The 21,360-nt window shown below is 40.0% G+C and overlaps 1 protein-coding gene across 5 annotated transcripts in view; it reads left to right on the top strand.

Annotated features, from left to right (window-relative positions):
• Positions 1-21,360, top strand: part of S100PBP (S100P binding protein) — an 83,817-nt gene that overhangs the window by 33,218 nt on the left and 29,239 nt on the right. For all 5 annotated transcript variants that reach the window (XM_075853107.1, XM_075853112.1, XM_075853109.1 and 2 more), the window contains one exon: positions 8,841-8,938. In XM_075853107.1, the coding sequence (XP_075709222.1) occupies positions 8,841-8,938 (98 nt within the window). The remainder of the gene's footprint in view (positions 1-8,840; positions 8,939-21,360) is intronic.

Here is a 21,360-nt window from a genome sequence, read left to right as displayed (position 1 = left end):
TGTGTGGCACTATTTACAAGGAGGGCTGTGTGGCACTATTTACAAGGGGGGCTGTGTGTGGCACTATTTACAAGGGAGGCTGTGTGTGGCACGATCTACAGGGGGCTGTGTGTGGCCTCTTTAATTTATTTTCTTTTAATTTATTTTTATGTTAATTACATTATAGAACTATATCGCTTGTAAAGTGTACAAATGCTTTTATACTCTAAGTTACATTAAAAAAATTGTGAACAAAAAATTACATCTCATTGATTGGTAGGGAAAGAAAACATGGCGAGGGGGAAGGAGATGTCGGGAAATAAGTTGGGGGGGGGGGGCGCCAATTCGAATCTTTGCCCTGGGTGCAGGAGAACCTAGCTACACCTCTGCTATTGACAGGTGATGTTGATCTCATTAGAATGGCATCTGACGAGGGGTGTGATGTATGGGTATGTGCACACACAAAATAAAAAACGTCTGAAAATACGGAGCTGTTTTCAGACGTTTTTTAAACCACTCACGATTTTCACTGCGTTTTTTACGGCCGTTTTTGGAGCGATTTTACTATAGAGTCAATGAAAAACTGCTCCAAAAAACGGCTCAAGAAGTGACATGCACTTCTTTTTCGCGGGCATCTTTTTACGTGCTGTTTTTTGAAAACAAGGCATAAAAATAAAACGCCCCGTTGGAACAGAACGCCGTTTTTCCCGTTGAAATCCATTCGGTTCTTGAAGTTGATGTGTTTGTAAGCAGGAAAAATGAGCAAGTGTAAGCATCAGAGCGACTTTGACAAGACCCAAATTGTGATGACTTGACGGTTGTGTCAGAGCATCTTTAAAACGGCAGGTCTTGGTATTAGCGTAAATCTAAAATTACTCATAACTTGCTCAAAAATGATAATTTTTAAAAATAAAAACCACTGTTATCGACATTACAGCGCCGATCAGATTATGTAGGAGATACGTGCCCTATAATCTGGTGACAGAGCCTCTTTAAAGGGAGTCTGTCACCAGGACTTCGTTTTGAACTACCAGTATGCTAATATAGTTCATTCTAACCTGATTTTAAATGTGTTTTCCTTGTTCCCCAGGGTGCCTGCTTTGCATTAAAAACACTCTTATTAAGTTTATGCAAATTAGCATTTCGGTGCAACGAGTGAGTCTTCAGCGCATGCGCAGTGGTGCCGATTACAACGGCGGACATTGTTTATACTGCGCATGCGCTGACTAATATGCAGGAACGTGCGCATTCACTACACTACGGGGCCAGGCGTGAACTCGCCGAGTACGCTGCCTGGTCCATGTCAACCACATCCAGCAGAGAGGAATGGGGGGGTTGAACAGGGCAATGACGCGCTAGCATTTTGCACCGAAATGCCAGTTTGCATAAACTTAAAGAGACTCTGTCACCACATTATATATGTCCTATATTGTACATGATGTGATCGGCGCTGTACTGTAGATTACAGTAGTGTGTTTTTACTTAGAAAAACGGTCATGTTTGACGGAGTTATGACCTATATTAGCTTTATGCTAATGAGTTTCTCAATGAACAACTGGGCGTGTTTTACTGTATGGCCAAGTGGGCGTTGTGGAGAGAAGTGGATGACGCGGACCAATCGGTGTCATACACTTCTCTCCATTCATTTATACAGCACATAGCGATATAGCTATATCGCTAGGTGCTGCCACATAAACACACTATAACATTACTGCAGTGTCATGACAATGAATATACATTACCTCCAGCCAGGACGTGATGTGTATTCAGAATCCTGACCACTTATCTGCACGTCTCTGTGATTTTACAGCAATTTGGCGGAAAAACATGAACTAAACCATGGAAAAATAAACCGTGGATGGGGCAGATTTGTTTAACCCCTTCCTCACCACCCCACGTAGATTAACGGGCTGCAGTTCTGGTCCTTGTGCCTGCAGCCTGTTAATCTACGTGTGCTCCTAACAGAGCACACAGGCTCTCCCCGCAGCCCGGCATCTCCCAGTACAGGCTGCTACTAGCACCCTTAGTAATTAGGGAAAGCATCGGGTCGGATCACAGCGGTGAGCCGAACAGATTAACCCCTTAAATGCGGCAATCAATAGCGACCGCCGCATTTAAGTTGTTACAACAATATCGGCACCCCTCTACGCGATTACGGGGGCCGATTGTTGCTTCCGATCTGCCATCTATGGAAGGCGATTAGGTCCTGACAGGCAGGAGCTAATATGCTCCCTGTCAGTGTGAAACTGACAGGTATAACACCCAGCAATACATAAGTGTTGCAGGGTGTTAGAACAATGATCCAACAATTGGATCTTCAAGTCCCTAGTGGGACTAAAAACAACTTTCAAAAAAAATGTACAAGTGTAAAAAAGTAACATTTCAAAATAATAAAATGTAAAAAAAATCGCTGTTTTTCCCTTATAAAGTCCTTTTATTATTACAAAAAATGAAAAGAATAAACTATGCATAATTGGTATCGCCGCATCCGTAACCGCCTGAACTATAAAAATATAATGTAATTTATCCTGCTTGGTGACAGCCATAAAAATAATAAAAAAAACTATACCATAATCACTATTTCTTCAGCTCTCAAAAAATGTAATAAATAGGGATCAAAAAGTCGCATGTACTCAAAAATTGTACCAATAAAAACTACAGTTTGTTCCGCAAAAAGCAAGCCCTCACACAACATTCTTGATGGAAAAATAAAAAGTTGTGGCTCTTAAAATATGACCACACAAAAACAAAATAATTTTTTTTAAACCGTGACTTTATCGTGCAAACACCTTAAAATATAAAAAACCTAATACATATGGTATCGCTGTAATCGCATCGACCCGCAGAATAAATGAAATATGTCATTTATAGCGCACAGTGAACGCTGTAAAAAACAATAGATGTTTTCATGGCCTAATTCCACTAAATTCAGCAAAAAAAGCTATGGGATCAAAATGCTCACTATACCCCTAGATAAATTATTTTTAGGGCTGTAGGTTCCCAAATGGGGTCACTACTGGAGGGTGTTAACTGATTTGGTCCTGCAGGTGCTTTGCAAATGCGACATGACACCCGAAAACCAATCCAGCAAACGTGAGCTCCAAAAGCCAAATAGCGCTCCTTCACTTCTGAGCCCTGCCGTGTGTCCAAACAGCCGTTTATGACTACGTGTGGGGTATTGCCGTAATCCGGAGAAATTGCTTTACAAATCTTGGAGTGCCTTTTCTTCTTTAGTCCTTATAAAAATTATTATTTCTAAGTTTTATTGGAAAAAATGTAGATTTTCATTTTTACGGACGAATTCCACTAAATTCAGCAAAAAACCTGTGGGGTTAAAATGCTCTATACCCCTTGATAAATTCCCTGAGGGGTGTAGTTTGCCAAATGGTGTCTTTTTGGGGTGTTTCCACTGTTTCGGCCCCACAAGACCTCTTCAAACCTGACATGGTGCCAAAAATATATTCTAATAAAAAGGCGGGCCCAAAATACTCTAGGTGCTCCTTTGCTTCTGAGACCTGTACTAGGGCCACATGTGGGATATTTCTAAAAACTGCAGAATCTGGGCAATAAATATTGTGTTGTGTTTCTCTGGTAAAACCTTTTGTGTTACAGGAAAAAATGGATTAAAATGGATTTTCTGACAAAAAAAAAAGAAATTTTGTAAATTTCCCCTCTACTTTGCTTTAATTCCTGTGAAACACCTAAAGGGTTAAGAAACTGTCTAAATGCTGTTTCGATAACTTTGAGGGGTGCAGTTTTTAAAATGGGGTGATTTATGGGGGTTTCTAATATAGAAGGCCCCCAATGCCACTTCAGAACTGAACTGGTACATAAAAAAATAGGTTTTGGAAATTTTCTTGAAAATGTGAGAAATTGCTGCTAAAATTCTAAGCCTTGTAACGTCCTAGAAAAAAAAAAGGATGTTCAAAAAACGATGCGAACATAAAGTAGACATATGGGAAATGTTAATTCGAAACTATTTTGTGTGGTATTGCCATCTGTTTTACAAGCAGATACATTTAAATTTAGTATAATACTAATTTTTGCACATTTTCTCTAAAGTTTGGTGTTTTTCACAAACAAATACTGAACTTATTGATCAAATTTTTTCACTAACAAAGTACAGTATGTCACGAGAAAACAATCTCCGAATCGCTTAGGTAAAAGCATTCCCAAGTTATTACCACATAAAGTGACACATGTCAGATTTGAAAAAATCTGCTATGTCCACAAGACCAAAACAGGCTCAGTCCTGAAGGGGTTAATAAAGGTTTATAATAAATAAATAAAAATACAAAGTAAAAAAAATGAAAAACCACACTTTTTCCCCTTACAAATTGCTTTATTATGAAAAAACAGAAAGAGGATCAATCGACTCACCAGCCTTCCCCGATAGATATAAACAATTTCTTGGGCGGCCTGAATCTCCCTTCCCTCTCAGAAACCGATGGTACTGCCCTAAAAGCAAGCACCTTTTACAGAAATGGAGCTCTCTCGAGCCATTAAAAGCTTGCCGCAGCACAAGGCACCGGGCCCCGATGGGTTCACTAATTATTATTATAAAAAATTCTCGAAGGTGTTGTCCCCACACCTGGTGGAGGTGTTCAACAAAGCTGCAGCAGCCGGCTCCTTCCCAGACGAGATGCTGTCCGCTACTATAGTCACACTCCCAAAACTCGGGAAGTCCCCGGACTCCCCGGCAAACTTCCGTCCCATTTCACTTTTGAATGTGGACATTAAACTTTACGCCAAGGTAATATCCAATAGATTGATTAATCTACTCCCTACCATTATACACGAGGACCAGGTGGGATTTGTTGCAGGCAGGCAGGCGCCTGATGGCACAAAGCGATATGTTAATCTGATAGACTGGGCTGAAAAACGGCGAGTGCCTTCTGTGCTCCTTGCTCTGGACGCGGAGAAGGCATTCGACAGGGTTCACTGGGGATACCTGGGTACGATCCTTACCAAATTCGGGTTCACAGGATGGATTAAATCTGCGATTCTAGCGTTATACTCTAACCCTTCCGCCCGTGTCTTAGCCTCTGGCTTCCTTTCCACACCATTTCCCATTACTAATGGTACTCGACAGGGATGCCCACTCTCCCCTCTGATATTTGCTTTAGTAATGGAGCCATTAGCGGAGGCAATCCGGCAGAACACTGATATACAGGGAATTCAAGTTGGTAATACCCTTCATAAAATAGGGCTATACGCGGACGATGTGATTCTCTCCTTAACAAACCCATTAGCTTCTCTGACAGAAGCTCAAAAGACGCTAGACAAATTCGGAGAGGTGTCATATTACAAGGTCAACTGCAACAAATCCCACTTGCTGAACGTAGGTCTTCCTCTACATGTCCAAGCCTCTATACAAAGCGCCTTTCCCTTTCAATGGAATCCCCTTAAAATTTTGTATCTAGGCATTTCCCTTACCACGTCCACTAATCTCCTTTTTAAACATAACTTTAGCCCACTATTGCAAACCATTCCTCAACTGTTGGCATCATACTCCCATGTCAGTACGTCCTGGGCGGGCAGAATAGCGGTCATTAAAATGATGATTATACCCATAATTTTGTACCAATTTCGTACGGTGATAATACCCCTTCCTAACTCGTATTTGAGAGACCTCCAGAGATTGCTGAACAATTTCATATGGGCGCACAAAAAAACAAGAATCAGGATGCACACGATGTACAGACACTGGCGGAGGGGTGGGATGGGGGTGCCGGATGTCCAGAGATACTACCGGGCGGCTATTCTTGATCAGCTAAAGTTCTGGTGCACGTCTACGCCCTCAAAACAATGGGCCCATATAGAGCAGACCATAGTAGGCCAACCTCTTCTATCACTCCTGAGGGTAAACCCCAAGGTAAACATTAAGCCTTCTGGGGTACTGTCCCCACCTATCACAGCTTCACTTAAAGCTTGGAAGCACTACTCAACATATCTCCTTTCATCGGCTCTTACACCTATAAAAAATTTACCTTTGAAATTTCTGACCTCTGAGCTGCCGGGGGTGTCTCTGGACAATTGGATATCCTCTGGAATCTCTCATATACACAAGCTGTTCATGGGTAGCACTCGGAGTACTCTATCCCGAATAGGGATTTCTATAAGTATCTATGCATTAGGCATCTCTTCACCTTTCTGAATGTTAATGTGCCCCTATTCCCTTCTGTGGCCCAAACTTATTATTTCGGTCCTGTAAATCAAAAGAAGGGTATCTCTATGTTTTATGAGGACCTGTGTGCTCGCCTTCTCTCCAGCAGGCCTCCTTATTGTGAAAAATTGGAGGGAGAATTACGCTCATCCTTCACATTGAAGGAATGGGGTTCAGCCTTCATTTGGACTAGGAAAATCTCTAAGGGGGTTAAACATTGGGAATCGTCTCAAAAACTACTACTACGATGGTATTTGACCCCTTCACAGATTGCGAGATCGGATCCTACTTACTCGGAGACGTGCTGGAGGGGATGTGGGTGCAGGGGTTCATATTTCCACATGTGGTGGCAATGCCCTGAGGTCCACTCATTTTGGGTTAAGGTATTCAAAATGATTTCCCAAGTGTCTTCCTGCATTGTTAAACCAAATCCGGCTATGGCCTTGTGTTTTCTTGAAATGTCAGAGATCCCAGCGGCGTCTGGGACAGTGTCTAGTCACATTATTGTAGCGGCCCGTTTGTTGATTGCTAGGTCATGGAAATGTAGTGACATCATTCCCATTCCTGAACTTGTCAATCTAGTGAATGTTTCCTTTACGATGGAACGTATGTATGCGCTGCGAACACACCGGTTGCCTAAAATTCTAAAGCTCTGGGAGCCATGGCAGACTTATCTGGCTTCCTCAATCCCGAGCTCTAACTCGGGAGCTTCTATATGTCCCATAGTTTGATCCCGTTAAAAGCAGACACTTGGGATTTCATCGGGGATCTAGGGACTCCGCGGCAGGGAAATGACTGGCCAAGCCCTGACGCTCAGATACCTGGGCACGAGTAATACTGGCCGGCATCATGCTTTTCTACCTCATCCACAGGCATGTAACGAGGCTAACACATGCTTAGATCTGGATGGACGATGTTTGTTGTTCTTCTTGTTTTTTCTTGTTTTTTCTTGTTTTATTTGCTTTATTATATTTTTCTTTTCTATGAATAATTCACTGATATGCACTGCAACTGCCCGGGTCTCAATGTAAATAACGTGACAAGAATTGTTCATTGTGAATAACGTGTGTTATGTATACATTTCGTCACTGATAACCTGATTGGAGATATATTGCCGTATTTACTATTTTTGTATTACCTGAAAACATTAATAAAAATTCAATGTTGAAAAAAAAAAAAGAAAAACAGTATAAAAAAGTTACACGTATTTGGTATCGCCGCGTCCGTAACGACCGCAACTGAAAAGGTATTACATTATTTAACCCGCTTGGCGAACGCAGTAACAAATAAAAAAATAATGCAAGAATTGCGTTTTTCTGTGCATCCTGCCGTCAAAAAAAAATTGATACGTTTCATCTACTCCAAAACGGTACCAATAAAAACTACAAGTCTTCCCAGAAAGAAAAAAAAAAAACTCATACTGCTGCATCGGCGGAAAAATAAAAAAGTTATGGCTCTTCCAATATAGAGACCCAAAAACAAATAATTTTGAAAGAAAAAAGTGTTTTTACTGTGTAAAAGTAGTAAAACATAAGTACTATATAAACTTGGTGTTGCTGCAATCGTAACAACCCGCTGAATAAAGTTATTGTGTTATTTATATCACACGGTAAACTGTATATTTAGGATGCAAGAAAGAATGGCGAAATTGCTTGGTTCTTTTCTATTCCCGCCCCCAAAAAAAGTTAATAGAAGTTAAATCAAGAAATTATATGTACCCCAAAATGGTGCTGTTTTAATACAACTTGTCCCGCAAAAAACAAGACCTTATACAGCTGTGTCGACGCAAAAATAATAATTATTATTAAAAATAATAAAAAAGTTAGCTTTTTGAACGAGATGCTGGAAAAACGTAAAAAAATTGCTTGGTCACTAAGGCCTAAAATAGGAGTTAACAACTTGCTCTTCTGTGCCTCATGGAAGTGTGAATATGATTTATTTCTCATCACTTTGGGCCTGTAGGTCATAAGTGAAACAGCTATACCGTTCCAGAAATGTAAAAATCGAGATTCTCTTAAATGTAAACATAAGTCAGTAATTCCCAATCCTAGTACTATGGAGGTCGCCTGAAGATTTATTGTTTTTCCTCTCTTGGGAAAACTGTACTGCTATTCCAACTTAACCCCTTAAAGGGAAGGTGTTATGATTTTTATTTTTTTTATTATTGTTATATTGCTTTTAATATATTAACATAAATTTTATTTGTGTTCTACTTTTTACTGTATTCATACTTTTACTTCACTATGGGGGCTGCCATTTTTTTTTTCATCTCTGTATGTGTCGATTAACGACACATACAGAGATGCCACAATCCAAAAGAAGAGGCAGCACTCCAGTGTTATAAAAATCCAAGATTTTTATTCACCCAACATATAGGCAACGTTTCACCTTCCCATTGAAGGTGAAATTTAAATTTACGATTCATGCACTTTAATAATCTGGGCGATCTTTTGACCGATTTACTATCTGGGGGGGCCATACTGCTTTTATGTTCTGATTCCATCTTTTTATGAGGGCTTATTTTATTGTGTATAGTTGTGTCTATGTGTTTGTTTGTGTCTAATTGACTTCAATAAAGGTTTTTTTTACTTTTTCCATTATCTGGTCGTGACTTGTTTCTTTTTCTGGTTTAACTGTAGCTGTTAAGCTAATGTAATTTTTATGTGATTTTTTTTTCTCTCTTCCCTCTAAATAGAATGTGACCACTTCAGGTTGCAAGGCACAAGGTTCTTCAGCCCCGGGAAAAGAAAAGCCACGGATTGCAATTGCAGCATTACCTAGACCCACTTTCAGGTACCATATTATGTGTGATCGATGGTGCTAGATTAGCCAACAGTCATAGAATTATATGTATAACTCCATTGTAAGGATAGGAAAGCTTCATAAAAAAAATGGCAAAACTATCTGCTACTATAACTGTAAAGGAATTTTACTTTATCTTGTATTCCATAACATTACGCATACGATGATACATTAACCCCTTCCCGACATCCGCCGTATATATACGGCGCTGTCGGGAGGTGCTTCCCGCAAAGCGCCGTATATATACGGCGCAGTGATGCAGGAGCAGAGCCGGCACCATCACCGCGGGGTGACAGCTGTATTATACAGCTGGCACCCTCCTGTAACTGCCAGGACCGGAGCTATTCTCCGATCCGGCAGATTAACCCCTCAGATGCTGCGCGCAATCGCTGGGTTGCTGTGGCAATCGGACGCCAGAAAATGGCGTCCGAGTCTGCCTTGTACGGGAGCCGATGAGGACCCGCCTGCGGCGTGTCCTCATAGGCTTGCTGTCAGTGAATAACTGACAGCGCTAATACACTGCACTACGTATGTAGTGCAGTGTATTAGAGTAGCGATCGGGTCATCAGGGTCATCAGGCCCTCAAGTCCCCTAGTGGGGAAAAGTAAAAAAAAGTTAATAAAAATGTGGTAAAACAATAAAAACACACACATTTCAAATAAAAATAAAGCTAAACTGACTTTTTTCAGTCTTTAAGTCTTTTATTATGGGAAAAACCGTAAAAATCAAAAAAACTATACATAATTGGTATCGCCGCGTCCGTAACGACCCAAACTACAAAACTATTATGTAATTTATCCCGCACGGTGAACGCGGTAAAAAAAAAACATGAAAAACAGCGCCAGAATCTTTGTTTTTAGGTCACATCTCCTTCCAAAAAATGCTATAAAAAGTGATCAAAAAGTCACATTTACTCCAAAATAGTACTAATAAAAACGACAATCCATCCCGCAAAAAATAATCCCTGACACCGTTTCGTGCACGCAAAAATAAAAATGTTCTGGGTCTTAGAATATGGCGACATAGAAAACAAATGATTTTATAAAAAAAGTGATTTTATTGTGCAAAAGCCGCAATACATAAAAAAAACTATATAAATTTGGTATCGCCGTAATCGTATCGACCCGCAGAATAAAGCTAACATGTAATTTAGGGCGCACTGTGGATGCCGAAAAAAAAACCCAATAAAAAACTATTCCAGAATTGCTTGTTTTTGGTAATTTCCTTTACAAAAAAATGCTATAAAAAGTGATCAAAAAGTCTTATGTGTTCTAAAATGGTACCAATAAAATCTACAGCCCGTCTCGCAAAAAACAAGCCCGCACACCGCTCAATCAACTGAAAAATAAAAAAGTTATGGCACTAGTAATGCGGTGATGAAAAACATCTCAATGCGCAGGCCGGAGGGGAACATTCCTTCAGTTTCAGGGCCCCAGGATTTAGGAACTAGGAAAGGGAAGGGACATCCGCTGGAAGCGAGGGTGCCCGTATTATACCAGCGCAAAACTTTCCCAGTAATATTTCCCAAACTACGAAGGAGAAAAAGTCCCCAAAAGGTGCAGAGCGTTACAAAAGGGGGATAAGAAAGAAAACCGTTTATCAGTGTGACACCGGCCTGCGCATAATAGATCGCTTCACAGAGTCACACACATCTATGGATAATTGTATTATTTACCCCATTATTATACCCTCTTATTATGCCCTGATATTCTCCGCACAGATTACATATACCCTGATGTACTCCGCACAGATTACATATACCCCTGATATACTCCGCACAGATTACATATACCCTGATATACTCCGCACAGATTACATATGCCACCACATTATAAACGGAAATACCAGCAAAACCCCAAACAGAACTATTACCAAGCAAAATCCATGCTCAAAATGGCGGTCTTTCCCTTCTTAGCCCTACAGTGTGCCCAAACATCAATTTATGGCCACAAGTAAGGCATTACCATACCCGGGAGAACCCGCTTAACAATTTATGGGGTAAGATTCTCTAGGGGCACAGCATCTTGTGCGGTGAATGGGCAGATCAGTGGAGAAATTGCAATTTTCACTTTGCACAATCCACTGCGTATTCATTTCTGAAAAACACCTGTGGAGTCTAAATTCTCACTACATCCCTTGATAAATGCCTTTAGGGGTGTAGTTTCTAAAACGGGGTCACTTTTGTTTGGTACATCAGGGGTTTTGCAAATGCAACATGGCGTCCGCAAACCATTCCAGCAAAATCTACGCTCCAAAAGATAAATACCGCTCCTTTTCTTCTGAATGCTCCCATATATACGTAAACAGCCGATTATAACCACATATGGGGCGTTACCGTACTCGGGAGAAATTACTTTACAAATGTTGGGGTGCTTTTTCTTCTCTATTCCTTGCAAAAATGAAAAATGTGTATCTAAAACGACATCTTGTTGGAAAAAAGAATTATTTTTCATTTTCATGGCTTAATTCTAATTAATTCAGCAAAAAACCTTTGGCATCAAAATTTTCACTATACCCCTATATGATTCCTCAGGGGGTGCAGTTTCCCAAATGGAGTCACTTTTGGGGTGTTTCCACTGTACTAGTACTACAGGGGCTCAGCAAATATGACATGACACCCAGAAACCATTCCAAAATCCAAATGGTGCTCCTTCCATTCTGAGCCCTACCGTGTGTCCAAACAGATGTTTGTGACCACATGTGGGGTATTGTTTTACTCGGGAGAAGTTGCTTTACAAATGTTGCGGTGCTTTTTCTCCTTCAGTCCTTGTGGAAATGAAAAAAAAATACCTAAACCTACATTTTCTTTGAAAAAATTTAGATTTTCATTTTTACGGCCTACTTACAATAAGTTCTGTAAAAAAAACTGGCTGGTCAAAATGCTTGCTACACCCCTAGATAATTTCCTCATGGGGTGTAGTTTCCAAAATGGGGTCACTTGTTGGGGGTTTCCACTGTTTTGTCCCCTCAGGAGCTTTGCAAATGCGACATGGCCTCCGCAAACCATTCCTGCTAAATTTGAGTTCCAAAAGCCAAATGGCGCTCTTTCCCTTCTCAGCCTCGCTGTGTGTCCAAACAGCCGTTTATTACCACATGTGGGGTATTGTTTTACTCGGGAGAAATTTCTTTACAAATTTTATGGTGCTTTTTCTCCTTTAGTCCTTGTGGAAATGAAAAAAAATTAGCTAAACCTACATTTTATTTGAAAAAAATTTAGATTTTAATTTTCAGAGCCTACTTGCAATAATTTCTTCAAAAAACCTGTGGGGTCAAAATGCTCACTATACCCCTAGATAATTTCCTCAAGGGGTATAGTTTCCAAAATGGGGTCACTTGTTGGGGGTTTCCGCTGTTTTGTCCCCTCAGGGGCTTTGCAAATGTGACATGGCCTCCGCAAACCATTCCTGCTAAATTTGAGCTCCAAGAGCCAAATGGCGCACTTTCCATTGTAAGCCCTGCCGTGTGTCCAAACAATCGTTTATTACCACATGTGGGGTACTGTTTTACTCGGGAGAAATTGCTCTACAAATGTTGTGGTGCTTTTTCTACTTTAGTTCTTTTGGAAATGAAAAAAAATTAGCTAAACCTACATTTTATTTGAAAAAATGTAGATTTTCATTTTCTTGGCCTAGTTCCAAAAATTTTTGCAAAAAAACTGGCCGGTCAAAATGCTTGCTACACCCCTAGATAAATTCCTCGAGTGGTGTAGTTTCCAAAATGGAGTCACTTTTGGGGGGTTTCCACTGTTTTAGTTCCACTAGACCTGTTCAAAGCGGACATGGTGCCTAAAATATATTCTAATAAAAAGGAGGCCCAAAATCCACTAGGTGTTCCTTTGCTTCGGAGGCCGGTGCTTCAGTCCATTACCACACTAGGGCCATATGTGGGATATTTCCTAAAACTGCAGAACCTGGGCAATAAATATTGAGTTGCATTTCTTGGGTAAAACATTCCGTGGTACAAAAAAAATGGATTCAAAATGAATTTCTGGAAAAAAATAATGAACTTTGTAAATTTCACCTCTACTTTGCCTTAATTCCTGCGCAACGTCTAAAGGGTTAAGAAACTTTCTAAATGCTGTTTTGAATACTTTGATGGGTGCAGTTTTTAAAATGGGGTGACTTATTGGGGGTTTCTAATATCTAAGGCCCTCAAAGCCACTTCACAACTAAACTGGCCCCTGTAAAAATAGCATTTTGAAATTTTCTTGAAAATGTGAGAAATTGCTGCTAAAGTTCTAAGCCTTGTAACGTCCTAGAAAAATAAAATGATGATCAAAATACGATGCCAATATAAAGTAGACATATGGGGGATGTTAGTTAGCAACATTTTTGTGTGGTATAACTGCCTGTCTTACAAGCAGATACATTTAAATTGAGAAAAATGCTAATTTTTGCAATTTTTCGCTAAATTTTGGTGTTTTTCACAATTAAATACTGAATGTATCGGGCAAATTTTGCCAGTAACATAAAGTCCAATGTGTCACGAGAAAACAATCTCAGAATCGCTTGGATAGGTAAAAGCATTCCGGAGTTATTACCACATAAAGTGAAACATGTCAGATTTGAAAAATGAGGCTCTGTCAGGAAGGTCAAAAGTGGCCAAAGAGGGAAGGGGTTAACAAGTAAATCTAAGGTAGAGGCCAGTCCGCATTGGTGAGATGGAGATCTACTGTAATTAAACAGAAGTTACTTGAAAGAGAAATCCGGTCAAAAAGGTCTTCCGATATGTCATAGATACATGTTCGCAGATCACAATGATGAAGTGTGTGATCTCGGTCACTACTGACTTCCAAAACAAGAGTGTCTGGTCGACCGCTCAAACCTTTTTAACTGCGAGTAAAGCAACATATTATGGATTAGCGTACACCCAATATTCTCAACGATATAGCTTTATTTATATGGTACAAAAAATAAAAGCATCTAAAACCAGACAAAGAATCCGCCCATATATGTGAAAGCACAGGACCAACTGCAGCACCAACCCATGATCAGATATAATCGCTATACAAAACATAGGGTCATGACAATCGTGGTAATATACAAAGGAGACACAGAAGTGTATGTCCTAAAAGAAATGCGTCACCCAAATGTAAGCTGCAGCATGTGGAGTCTCCCCACGCGTAGCGCTGCCTACTAGTGCAGCTTCGACCCCTGACAAAGCTGCCCTTGGAGAGACTACTCCTGCTACAGCTTACATTTGGATCACATATCTTTACGTATATTACTTATCCGCTTGTGTTCTCTATTTTGGGGGGGATTATTTGCATCAGCACATTATACTATATTTCTAATTACCAGTAACCTCAGGTTAGGTATTGATTTTTCGGTCATATACTCCTGTGTCTCCATTATTCTATTTGTATATTACGCCAATTGTCATGACCCTATGTTTTGTATTTTGTTATCATGGATTGTTGCTGCAGTTGTTACTGTGCTATAACACATATGGACCGGTTCTTTGTCTGGTTTTAGATGCTTTAATTCCTTGGTGTTTTTTTTTTTTTGTTTGTACCATTATAATGTGAAACCTACAGGGTATAGGGTTCAATTAACACATAACAATGTTTTTTAGAAAAAATACAAACTTTATTCACAAAATACAAAAAAATGATTAAAAGATGAGTCATGCAGAGCATGAACAAGGCGTCACTCATTGCAGGAAATATGTATAAACAGACTATGTAACACATGGGCGTGAGTAAAGCACAAGGTGCAGAGTTTTACATGCCAGCAACTGGTCATGAACTGTATCGGCTGCCAGCGTCAATGTAAAGTGAATCTGTGCCTAAATAGATCAAATATATTGGCATAACATACCCATGTGATTTGTCCAGCAGGAGAGAGACGCCAGACCCGACGCACGTTTCGGCGGAAATGCCTTCTTCCGGGGGTGGCGTCTCTCCAGTGGGGACCTGCATTAAAAAGTAGAGTCGGCCAATCGGACACCAGAGAGGCGTTAACATCCACGGTCATGTGTGTGTGTGTGCTGATATCAGCGTCACACACCAGGTGTGGAAATGGACGGGGATGTGCCTCCGACCGAGCGTCATCAAGGTGGGCGGGGGTCTACGACGTCTGACATCGTCGAGCCATGTCCACCGAGATACAGACGCCCGGACCGCAACACAGTCCAGCCACTCCCCCCGGTGTGAACGCACAGCCACCATGCCTGAATATAAGGTAAATATAGGTAAAGATATGTCCGATTGACTGGCTGATGGAGAGAAATACTGAGAAAATAGACTTCTCCGTACATATATATTTTGCAAGGAATGCAATAACATAGTTGCAATTGTGGACATATATGGGATAACCCCTTCCCGCACCTTGGCGTAAATGCACGTCCAGGTGAGCAGTAACTTCGCGCACCTGGGCGTTCAGTTACGTCGCGCTTTAACAGTTAACCGCCGCGCGGCGCTACACCGCAGCGGCAGTTAACTGTGCAGGGTGTCTGCTCTGCTCTCCCCGTTGCCGATCAGCGGCCTGTCGCCGCTGAAATCGGCAATTAACCCCTTCGATGCGGTGGTCGATTGCGATCACCACATCGAAGAGGTTTACAGCGGATCGGCAGCCCCCCCACATGCATTTGCGGGGGCTGGCGATCCTTATCATGGCAACCAGAGGCCAGAAAATGACCTCCGGGTTGCCATGTACAGAAGCCTCGGAGGAGCAGCCTCCGGCCGGTCCTCCGGGGCTTCCTGTCAGCGTGACTGTCACGTCACAATGACAGTTAGAACACATTACACTACGTGTGTAGTGTAATGTGTTCTAGCAGCGATCAGAGCTGCAAGTCTAAGTGTCCCCTAGTGGGACAAGTAAAAACAAAAGATAATAAAAATGTTTTTAAAAAGTGTAAAAATAAAAGTTAGAAGTGACATAAACAAAGAATGCTTTTTTTCCTATAATAAGTCTTTTATTATAGGAAAAAAATGAACACGTTAAAAAAAGTACACATATTTGGTATCACCGCGTTCGTAACGACCCCAACTATAAAACTGTAATATTATTTTTCCCGCACGGTGAACACCGCAAAAAAAATAAACGAAAAACAGTGCCCAAATCACAATTTTTTGGTTACCAACCCTCCCAAAATATACAATAAAAAGTGATCAAAAAGTCGCATGTACGCCAAAATTGTACCGATACAAACTACATGCCGTCCCGCAAAAAACAAGCCCTTACACTGCTTTTTTGACTGAAAAATAAAAAAGTTATCGCTCTCAGAATAGGGTGACACAAAAGATTATTTATTTTATAAATAAGTGATTTTATTGCACAAACGCTGCAAAACATAAAAAAATTATATACATATGGTATCGCTGTAATCGTATCGACCCGCAGAATAAAGTAAAATGGTCATTTATAGCCCAGGGTGAAGGCCATAAAAAAACGAATAAAAATCATTGTCAGAATTGATGGTTTTTGGTCACCTGGCTGGCCAAAAAAATGGAATAAAGCGTGATCAAAAAAATTTCTGGTACCCCAAAATGGTACCAATGAAAACCTACAGATTGTCCCGCAAAGAATAAACCCTCACGCAGCTCCGGTGGAGAAAAAATAAAACCGTTCTGGCTCCCAGAATATGGCGATGCAAAATGTGCAGTGTGTCCAAAAGCAGATAAGATCGGGCGCCATTTATCAGTGCGACACCGGCCACATATCTGCGGATTATTATTTATTTACCGCATTATTATACCCTCTTATTATACCCTGAAGTACCCCGCACAGATAACATATGCCCCCACATTATAAACTGAAACACCAGTAAAACCCCAAACAGAACAACTACCAAGCTACATCTGCGCCCCAAAAGCCAAATGGCGTCCCTCCCTTCTGAGCCGTGCAGCGTGCCTAAACACCAATTTACGTCCACAGATATGGCATCGCCATACCCGGGAGAACCCGGTTAATATTTTATGAGGTATTTGTCTTCTGTGGCACAAACTGGGCATAACATGTAGTGCACTAAAATGGCATATGAGTGGAAAATTGTTATTTTCACTCCGCACCATGCGCTGCGCATTAACCCCTTCGCGCACCACAACATAGCATGTCTTAGTGTGGGGGGTGATGTATGGAGCGTCTCACGTGAAAAATAAAGAATTTAAAATGGCAAAATCGCTGTTTTCTTGGTCACCTTCTTATTACCTAAAAATGTAATAAAAAGTGCTCAAAAAGTTGTATGTACCAAAAAATGGTACCAATAAAAACGACCGCTCGTCCCTCAATAAATAAGCCCTAATACCGCTCTATTGACTGAAAAATAAAAAAGTTGTGGCTCTTGGAACGCGGGGAGGAAAAAACTAAAAAGGAAAATAAAAAAATGGATTAAAAGGGTTAATTACTTTCTAATGAAAAACCATTTATGACCACACGTGGGGTATTGCCGTATTCGGGAGAAATTGCTTTGCAAATGTTGGGCAGCTTTTACCCCTTTTATCCTTTGTGAAATTGAAAAAATGCAACATTTTAGTGGAAGAAATTCCTTGATGAGTGTAGTTTCCAAAATGGGGTCATTTTCCAGGGGTTTCCACTATTTTGTTCCCTCCAGTGCATTTCAAATGCGACACGGCACTGAAAACTATTCCATCAAAATCAGAATTTCAAAATCCAAATGGTGCTCCTTCCCTTCTAAGTCCTGCTGTGGGTCCAAACAGCAGTTTATTACCACATATGGGGTATTGCTATAATCAGGAGAAATTGCTTTACATATGTTGGTGTTTTTTCTCTTTTCTATTCCTTGAAAAAATTAAAAATTTCTACGGTTTTTTCAGAAAAAAAGTAGATTTTCATCTTCACAAACTAATTCAAATAAATTTAGCAAAAAATCTGTACCCCTAGATAAATTCCCTGAGGGGTGTAGTTTCCAAAATGAGGTCACTTTTGGGGGTCTTTATTGTTTTGGCCCCACAAGACCTCTTCAAACCTGACATGGTACCTAAAATATATGCTAAAAAAAAGGAGGCCCCAAAATCCACTAGGTGCTCCTTTGCTTCTGAGGCCTGTATTTCAGTAAATTAGCGCACTAGGGCCACATGTGGGGTATTTGTAAAAACTGCAGAATCTGGGCAAAAAATAATAAGTTACATTTCTCGGGTAAAACCTTCTGTGGTATAGAATTTTTTTTATTACAAATAAATTTTGTCAAAAAAAAAAATGAAATTTGTAACTTTCACCTCTACTTTGCTTTAATTCCTGTGAAACGCCTAAAGGGTTAATACACTTTCTGAATGCTGTTTTGAATACTTTGAGGGGTGCAGTTTTCAAAATGGGGTGATTTATGGGGACTTTCTAATATATAAGGCCCTCAAAGCCACTTCAGAACTGAACTGGTCCTTGTAAAAATCGCCTTTTGAAATTTTCTTGAAAATATGAGAAATCGCTGCTAAAGTTCTAAGTCTTGTAACGTCCTAGAAAAATAAAAGAATGTTCAAAAAACGATGCCAAACTAAAAGTAGACATATGGGAAATGTTAACTAGTAACTATTTTGTGTCGTATTACTATCTATTTTACAAGCAGATACATTTAAATTTCAAAAAATGCAAATTTTTGCAAATTTTCTCCAAATCTTGGTGTTTTTTACAAATAAATATTGAATTTATCAACCAAATTTTTTCACTAACATAAAGTACAATATGTCACGAGAAAACAGTCTCAGAATCACTTGGATAGGTAAAAGCATTCCGGAGTTATTACCACATAAAGTGACACATGTATGTATGTATATGTATGTATGTGTATATATATATATATATATATATGTATGAGAACCTGCTCATATATGAAAAAATGCGGTGAAGAAATGTGTGTAACACCATATGTGATTCAATAAAGTGTCCCATATTCATTAGTCCAAATATACCAGAAATCTAGTAAAAAACCATATTAATTCGTCCCTCCATAGTATCAATGAAACTTATATCCATGCATATAAAGGTAAATATATATATATATATATAGAGGAATACATGGAATATCTGAATCTCTATATAAAGTAATATACATATGTAGTGTCTCATAAACATCACGATATAAGTACAGAGATGATCCATACATGCATAATTGATGGTCACAATGCAACATGTGTATCCGCGCACACACAGAAAAAATGTATATATACTGTGTATACGCAAACACACATGTGCATACAGATACAAAGATCTAATGATTGAAAAACAAAGGGAAGGGAAGTGGATTCCGAGTTTTCGTATGTTATTGCTGCAAAGAAGAATGCCGTATGATTGTCCAGAATCCCCTCTCCGCTCCTATTTCCAATATCTCCATGTGGTACAATCACTACCATCTATGTATAACTGAAAAATGAAGGTCGTTAGAAACACTAAATGACAATACAAATAAAACTGAACATAACATAATATTAAAAAATGACCCACTGGAGGTCAATGGTCAAAGGAATGGAGCAAAATTAAAATTTTCATTGAGCCCAAAAGGGCGCAAGGTCCCCAGAGTCCAAATCCACTTGGATTCGCATTGCGCAAATTTTTTCGATATTTCACCCTTTCTAATATTGGGTTCAATGCAGTCAATGCCTCTCACTTTTAATTTCGTTGGATCACATGCATGATGGACTTTAAAGTGTCTGGCTATAGGTTTTAAGATTTCTAGTGTATCTATCTCTGCTGCTCCCAAAATATCGCTCGTATGTTCTCTAACCCGGACCTTGAACTCCCTTGTTGTTAGGCCAATGTATATTTTGGGGCAAGGACAGGTAGCATAATAGATTACTGCTTTTGTTGAACACGAGATAGAGTGTGTGATGGTGAAGGTTTTCTTGCCCGCTGAATCTACAAAAGAGGTTGCTCTCTCGATATAGGGGCATGCGACGCAATGTCCACACGCCTTGCAGCCCCACTTTGGGCCCTTAGTACCGAATGGGAATTTTGAGTTCTTACGTTGGTAATGGCTTCTGACCAGAAAATCTTTACGATTTTGTGATCTTCGAGCAGAGATGCTTGGATATTTAGTCATATATTTTTCAATTGTGGGGTCTGTTAATAAAATTGGCCAGAATTGTTTCATTATTTCCTTCATTTGAAACCAACTTGAGTGGTAATCAGTTGTGAATCTTACCTGTAATTCAGACTTGTTTTTTGGTTTAGGAAAAAGGAGGTGCTCTCTTGGGGTATATTTAGCACGATGGTAGGCTTTTTTGATAGATCTTCTACTGTATCCCCGAGCCAAAAATCGGTTTGTAAAGTCGTAGGCCTGCTTTTCAAAAACTTCAACAGAGGAACAGATCCTTCTAATTCTCAAAAACTGGCCTGTTGGTACTTCTCGTATTGTCTGTTTAGGGTGAGAGGAAGAAGCATGGAGAAATGAATTAACCGCAGTGACCTTCCGAAATACATCAGTTTGAAGAAAACCGTTGGGGTCCCTGGATAGTTTAACATCCAGAAACTCTGCTTGAAATTTGTCAAAATGATATGCGAGTTTAATGTTAAGATTATTATTGTTCAAGTTTCTCATAAAGGTCACAAGTGATGCCGATGAACCCTTTCAGATGAGTAGGATGTCATCGATGTACCTGGCCCAGAAAATGACCTGGTCCATCGATACATCCTGACCACCCTGAAACAGATCTCTCTCCCACAGCCCCAGGAACAGGTTGGCGTATGAGGGTGCACATGCAGCCCCCATCGCTGTTCCCTGGAGCTGCAGGTAGAAGGATCCATTGAAAATAAAAAAGTTGTGAGTAAGGGTGAATTCAAGTAAAGTAAGTACAAAATTGGAAAAAGACGTTTCCATGTTTCCTGTATTTAAGAAAAAAGTGGTGGCTTTGAGTCCATCGGTATGGCGAATACTAGTATACAATGACTCAACGTCACAAGTCACCAGCAGAATATCATCCTCCATGCTTAATCCATCCACCCTCTGCAGAAGGTCTGCCGTATCACGTACATACGATGGCAGGCATTCAACAAACCCCTTCAAATTATGGTCGATAAATCTACATGTTTTTTCCATCAAATTTCCCCTACCTGATATAATCGATCTGCCTGGTGGAGTTTTTGGATCTTTATGGACCTTGGGCAGTAGGTAGAAGGTTGGAATAGTGGGTTCAATAGGTAGAAGTGCCTCATACAGTTCCTTAGTGATGGTATTATCCGATAAAGTCTTCATCAGTATTTTTTGTAACTCAGATCTAAAAGCTGATAAAGGGTTATAGGTAAATTTCTTGTAACAACTCTTGTCATGGAGTTGTCTGTATGCCTCAGTTTCATACATAGTACACGGCCAGACAACGACGTTACCGCCCTTGTCGGCCGCTTTAAATGACATCATCCATTTTCTTTAGATTATTAAGGCTTTGCCTTTGAAGTTTTGACAAATTATCACATGAAATATTATTAGGCATTTTTGCGAATTCAGAACTAACGGATTTCACAAAT

The sequence above is a fragment of the Rhinoderma darwinii genome, chromosome 2, assembly GCF_050947455.1.
Source record: "Rhinoderma darwinii isolate aRhiDar2 chromosome 2, aRhiDar2.hap1, whole genome shotgun sequence".
Taxonomy (NCBI): domain Eukaryota; kingdom Metazoa; phylum Chordata; class Amphibia; order Anura; family Rhinodermatidae; genus Rhinoderma; species Rhinoderma darwinii.
This window is presented reverse-complemented; position numbering and strand designations above follow the sequence as displayed.